The sequence below is a fragment of the Equus przewalskii genome, chromosome X, assembly GCF_037783145.1.
Source record: "Equus przewalskii isolate Varuska chromosome X, EquPr2, whole genome shotgun sequence".
NCBI classification, from domain to species: Eukaryota; Metazoa; Chordata; class Mammalia; order Perissodactyla; family Equidae; genus Equus; species Equus przewalskii.
This window is the reverse complement of record NC_091863.1, coordinates 123,244,845-123,250,844: the sequence shown is the minus strand read 5'-3', so window position 1 is coordinate 123,250,844 and position 6,000 is coordinate 123,244,845. Positions and strand designations below refer to the sequence as shown.

General features: G+C 50.5%; 1 protein-coding gene across 12 annotated transcripts in view; it reads left to right on the top strand.

The window, feature by feature from the left end:
- Positions 1–263: 263 nt before the first annotated feature.
- The window catches only part of MECP2 (methyl-CpG binding protein 2), a 71,444-nt gene continuing 65,707 nt past the window's right edge, over positions 264–6,000 (top strand). For 2 of the 12 annotated variants that reach the window (XM_070604582.1, XM_070604579.1), the window contains exons 1-2: positions 338–447; positions 5,180–5,303. Coding sequence is in view for 2 of the 12 variants with exons in the window: in XM_070604573.1 (XP_070460674.1) it covers positions 386–447 (62 nt within the window). In the remaining 10 variants the exon portion in view is untranslated. Of the gene's footprint in view, positions 448–5,179; positions 5,304–5,748; positions 5,826–6,000 lie in introns of those variants that run through there. The other 10 variants (XM_070604576.1, XM_070604574.1, XM_070604584.1 and 7 more) reach the window with 10 other exon arrangements.

Sequence of the window (6,000 nt, the reverse complement as noted above, 5' to 3'; positions counted from 1 at the left end):
AGGGCCCATTAATCCTTAATATTCAAATTCCGCCCACTAAACCAACCCCTCCGCGTCCAAGCCGCCTCTTTTCCTCAAATGACGGCCGACGGTAGCCAATCAGCAGCTGGGCAGGGGGCCCGCCCCCTTTTCCCTGGCCGGAATGGACAGTAACTCTTGCCAATTGGCGGTGTCGCCGACGAGGCCCCGCCCTACCACGGCCGCCGCACCCAATGGCGGGCGGGCTCGCGGCGGCTCCGGGGGCGGGGCGCGGGCGCGCAGGTGCAGCAGCGCGCAGGCCGGCCGAGAGGGCGGGGCGCGACGTCGGCCGTGCGGGGTCCCGGCGTCGGCGGCGCGCGCGCTCCCTCCTCTCGGAGAGAGGGCTGTGGTAAAAGCCGTCCGGAAAATGGCCGCCGCCGCCGCTGCCGCGCCGAGCGGAGGAGGAGGAGGAGGCGAGGAGGAGAGACTGTGAGTGGGACCGCCGCGGCTGCGGGCGGGGACCCTTGCCGGGGGGCGGGGGGTAGGGGCGGGACGTGGCGCGGGAGGGGCCCGCGGGGTCGGGCGACACGGCTGGCGGATGGCGTCCCTCCTCTCTACCCTCCCCCTCCCGCCGCCGCCGGTGACGGCTCCCCCCCTCGGCCCGTCACCCGCACTTGCGGGTGACTGTCCTCGCCGTGGCCTCCCAGGGCCGCTTTCGCCTGGCGCCCCCCTCCCTTCCGTCCGCCTCCGGCGCGCATCCCGGCCCCCGGCCCCGCAGGCGCCCCTGTCGCCGGGTCTTCGCCTGTCGGGGCTGCGCGCGCGTCGTGCCCTTCGCGGGGCTTCGGGCCCGCGGCGACGTCGCGCGCCCGCGGCCCCGGCCTCTCCCTGGATCGCGCTCTCCCCTCTCCCTCCCTCGCGCGCCCCCTCTCCCGTTACTCGGCCCCCCCACCGGCGCGCGTGCGCAGTCCGCCTCCCGTCGGGAGAGTGCGCCACAAGGGCTCCTGCGTTCTCACCCCCGTCTCCAGGCTTTGCCTCCCCCTCCTTCTCGCCCATTCCATGACTTTCTGCCCCCACTGTGAGCTGGTCGGTCCACCATCTCCTTTCCCATCTAGCAAGAACAAGTAGGTGGGAATTATTGTCCACCCACAAAAGGGACTAGACATTGTGTTCCTGGTCCCATAACCCATCATAAAGAGGCGGTTATAGTTCCCTTCAGGAGCCTTGGGTAGGGGACTGTGTGTCCGACAGCACCTGAGGCTCCTTGGTGGGTGCGTGCCCCCAGGGTCTTTGGGGTGCTGTGGCCTCAGAATATGAGCGCCTTCCCATCCTCCCCCCTTCGCCAGGATCGTCCAGTTACATAAGTGGAGTGGGACATAGTATGTAACGGGCTCCCATAGTCCTGGAGCACGCCCTGCTCAAGATCACCAGTACCAGATGAGGCCACTTCATCGCATCGCTCTGGTTCCTGTCAATTGTCCCTGAAAGTTTATTTTCTTTTTGGTTTGGTTGTGACCGAATCACCCAAACTGAAACTCAGGTGACTTTTACGTGGCGTGCCAGTGTTTCTGTGGTTTTGCACTGAAGACGTAAGGTCTTTGTGAAGACTCTAAAAAGATTGCTCTCACAGAGGAGACCGTTTATGACATTGCTAAGTGTGGACCCGAGGGGGAAAAGCTTGCTCTGGATTACCTCTGTGGCGGTCGCTCTGTGTGGATTGGTTATAGCAGAAATGGGCTCCACCACAAAATTGATATTCCTGACTCATGGTCAGGCAGATGTGTGCTTCTGGTTAATTTTCCAGGAACAGGAATGGGCTCTGCAGAGCCATTCACACGGTCTATCTCTCTCCTGTGCGGGATCATACCCCAAATTGTGAGATGGTAGGATCGAATTCAGGGGGTGGTTGGTGATCATGGAACCAAACCTACCAGCATGTGATGCTAAGTGGCTTAGACTTTGTGGGACTCTCACAAGTTTTAGGCATTTTGTTATACTAGAAAAATGAAGCATATTTGGGTCTTGGAAGTAAAACTCAGTTAATAGGCAATTATTACTCTAGAGGAGAAATTTGAGTTTCGTGGCTGGAATTTTTATCTGGATCTCAGTGACTTCAGTTAACAACGAGATTAAGCTGACCTTTTGGGTCTTTTGAAGTATGCTGGATCCTTACAAAAAAAAAAACCAGGGTCTGAATTTTTTAGGTCTTTTGGGAATTTTCATCAGAGATTTGGGGAAATAGGCTTATTTATTGGCATTTTAGGACTTCTACTTCAAATCCCAGTCAGGAAGCCTACAAAACACTTGCTTTTATTTTCTTACCCGGGCATGTCAGAACCTTAAAGGGCACAGTCAATCTAGTAGACATACAGTTTATTAAATAGGTTGCCACAGATCACCCATTTGTGGCATGTCAGCTAGATGGCTGATCAGTGAGGTACATTCTTGTCCACACAAGCCTCACTTGAGGAAGATTCCAAGGTTTGTACGTCTGAACCTGAGACGTGACAAGATGAGGGCTCTGCTTTGTTTCACATCATTGGCAATGCGTTTGCCTCCTCGGGTGCCCCTCCAGTTAGCTGTTTGTCATACCCCTAGCCCTTTAAACAGCACAGCTTCCAGAATATAGTTTCTCTGCAAAGTGCCTGGTGGCATCTGAAGTCTGTGTCCTAATAGTGTGAAGAAACCTTATACACTTTCTTGCTGGTGCTGGCCTGTCACACTGTCTTTTTCTTGTTACAAATTTGCCTCGAATGCTTTAAACCTAGAGTGCCAGGTCTTTATTTCACCTGATAGAGCATGGTGCAGTCAAACCTTTCTCTGACTTTTGTGCTGTTTGTATATTGGGAGGGTTAGAATACAATTTTGCCTTCTGTTTGCAATTTCCAGCCAGAGTCATTGTTTCTCCGCCTGCCCTGCCTATGAGTGGCCAAATCTAGTGGGGTGGGGAGGCAAGCTGTGGACTTTGACAGAAAAACTGGCTAGATGAGTCCGATGTATGTTGCCCCCACCGGAATACTCCTTCCCCCACGTGGAGATGGAATGAGAAGCTCGCTTCTTTAACCTAGAATAAAGAAGAACAGAGGTAAAATTGTTAGTCTCCGTCGCTAATGTACCTGCCTGGGACTGTTTGCATGATAAATGATGTGTCCAGGAACCTGTAATCGTTTAGAAAGTTGAATATCAGTGGAAATCTTTTAGTTAGCTAAGAGCAGTTTGTCTCCAGGCTGCCTGTGTTATCTATGAGGAGGAGAGAATTACAGAAAATATTTGACATTTGTAGTAACTGGTGTTTTAAGCGCACAGGGGGACAAACATAGTCCTAGACTGGTGGTAAGTTCCAGGGAGGATGGCAGGACACCTGCTGGTTTTCACTGCCCTCTGCACTGGTGACATGCGTGCAGACCAGCCTCGTGTGGTTGCCGGCAGACACAACCTTCTTTCTTGGGTAGAGCATTATTGCTGCTCCCACGGAACGACCTTGTCCTTGGTGCTTCTGTACCAGTCCTCTCCAGTCAAACTGCTGTTGTCACCACTGTGCCTTTAACTCATTTTGAGTAGGACAGATGTGAACGGGTTCCTCTTCCTTGGGCTCACTTACACAAAAGTTGTGCTCTTCTGCCTTTACCTGCTCTCTTCTGCCTTTCTCTTGCAAGAAACCTTTCCCTATTGAAAGCTTGATTTGCATGCCATTGCTTAAATACTTGGTTCCACTACTTTGATGGTAGGTGTGGGGAGGAACTGAGTAAGAGTGGAGATTTGGGGGCCGGCAGGGCAGCCCCACGCCCATATCAAAGGGGAGGTGACCATTCTGTTGAGAGAATAAAGCCTTGGCCTTTATAACTTCTTCCAGGCATGCTTCTGTTGGGTCTGCTGGCATAGGGTTTTGTCCTCACCATAGCTGTTTTGCAGTTAACTGCAGAAGTCTGGACTCTTGGGAGCAAGCCTTAGGAGGGGTTCACTTGTCTTCATTGCCTAAGAGCTGTGGGCATTGTCTATATGGACCTGCCAATGACTGCTTTATTGGGTTTTCACCTAACTGTTCTCGTTTGCTGGCTCTTTCTTTTCCCCATGAAATCTTGAGTTAATCAAAGATCTTAAACTTTCAGAGCTGGAAGGAACCTTGGTCCAGTTCCCTCAGTTTACAAGTAAAAAAAAAATTGCAGCTGTGAGAAGTTGTGTCTTTTCCAGAGCCTCCCAGCCAGGGTACCAGTTTGATTTTTATTATATAGCTAACTGAGTAATACTGTTAGCTTGACTTCTGGGATTTCAAAGCATTTTATGACTTGACTGTTTAAGGGAATTATAAGGCCTCTGCACCTCAGTAGATAATTCTAGGTACCATCCTGGTAGTTATAGAGCTGTAAAAGACTTGGTTGGTGTTGTCCTTCCTCTGGGTTTGAGTACGTAAGTAATTGTGTAAGTAGTCTCTAAGTTGTACACTCTAGGCTTTTTTTAGTCTGAAGATAAAAGTGCTACTCTTGGGCCGGCAAAGTATCAGAGATTAGCTAATATGGGGCAGTTTAGATTTTAACAGGGAAATGATGGTTATCTTAACGGTGAAAAATGTAATGACAAAAGTCCTTTTTTGAACGTGTTTTAAAGAAGAAGATAAACTATCAAACTAATAACTCAGTTTGTTGAATGTTGCACTTTACTGCTCTGAGAGGCTCTGACACAGACTTGTGGATTTGGGAGGATGGCTTTGGCTCTCCCAGGGCGCTTGGTTTCCATTGATGTAGTTTTTTTCCTCTCCGGGTTAAAGCCCCTTTCCGTGAAGTTACAGCAGCTTGTTCCAACTTCAGCTGCTTGAAAAAGAAGGGAGCCTTTGCCTCTGGATTTCACTTGTTCTTTTTGGAGTGACGTTTTGATGTTGCATGTTCTCTTGAACATGTATTCTCTCCCTGAGTATTTCTGTATGGCATAGTGCAAGAAATGCTTACCAGAGATCACCACTAATGGTATGCTTTATGGTGTCACAGTGTCCCTCAGAGGTGACAAGACCTGTGATAGTGCCGATTCTAACCCGCATGAATCTTTCCTTTATTTTAGCAGTGTGTTACGTGCCAGTCATTTTCAGTTTAGCCGTTGTTTCTAGCTAGGTCAGCCAGGAAATAGCATAGTACTTTGTCTATATGTTTATCTTCACAATGTCCACATAGCCCTGGGAAAGAGGTCGTGCAGCACAACGGGGGCTTTCAACTTACGGTTTTCTTTGTTTTAGGCTCCATAAAAATACAGACTCACCAGTTCCTGCTTTGATGTGACATGTGACTCCCCAGAATACATCTTGCTTCTGTAGACCAGCTCCAACAGGATTCCATGGTAGCTGGAATGTTAGGGCTCAGGTAAGTAACCTTCCTTTTTTTTTTTTTTAGTATATGTCCTGGTTTGGCCATCTGTTTTTAAAAAAAAAAAAGGAAAAAAACAAGATATACTACTCTTGGACAGTATAAAAGTACCCCAAAGACTGAAGACATAACTGTGCCAAACTGTGCCATATAATAAAAAAAAGTCACTTCCCTGAGCCCTGAAAGGTCAGTTTGGGTAGGGTTACTTGGTAGCCACGGTGTGATCTGGGGGCGGGCGTCAGATTAGAGCCGGAACTGGTGATCTGCAACTTCAGTTCACCTTGAAGCAGGTCAGCTGAGCTGAGAGCGCTTTGACTGAGCTCTTCACCTGCCGCCGCCGCTGCTGTTGCCCAGTGGCCTTCAGCATGGTGCTTTGTTTGCTTTGTTTTGGGGTAAATGACTTCCTGGTCAACGTTAGTGAGAGGTGGTAATGCATTTTCAGACATGGGAACTGGTGTGTGGTCCTCTAGAAGGATGGCCTCCTGGAAGCTGTCAGCATGGGAGAGCCCACAGCTAATGGTACGTGCTTGCCGCGCTCCTCCCACGGGGACTAAAGAGAGCACCCAGACGCACGGCTGGCTCTTGAGACTCTAGAGCAGAATGAATGCCTTTTGAAAAGCTGGAGATCCAGGCCATTCAAGGTCTGATGCTCAGGTGCTCTGTCAGCTGCACTTTTGGCTACTTTGGTGCCATT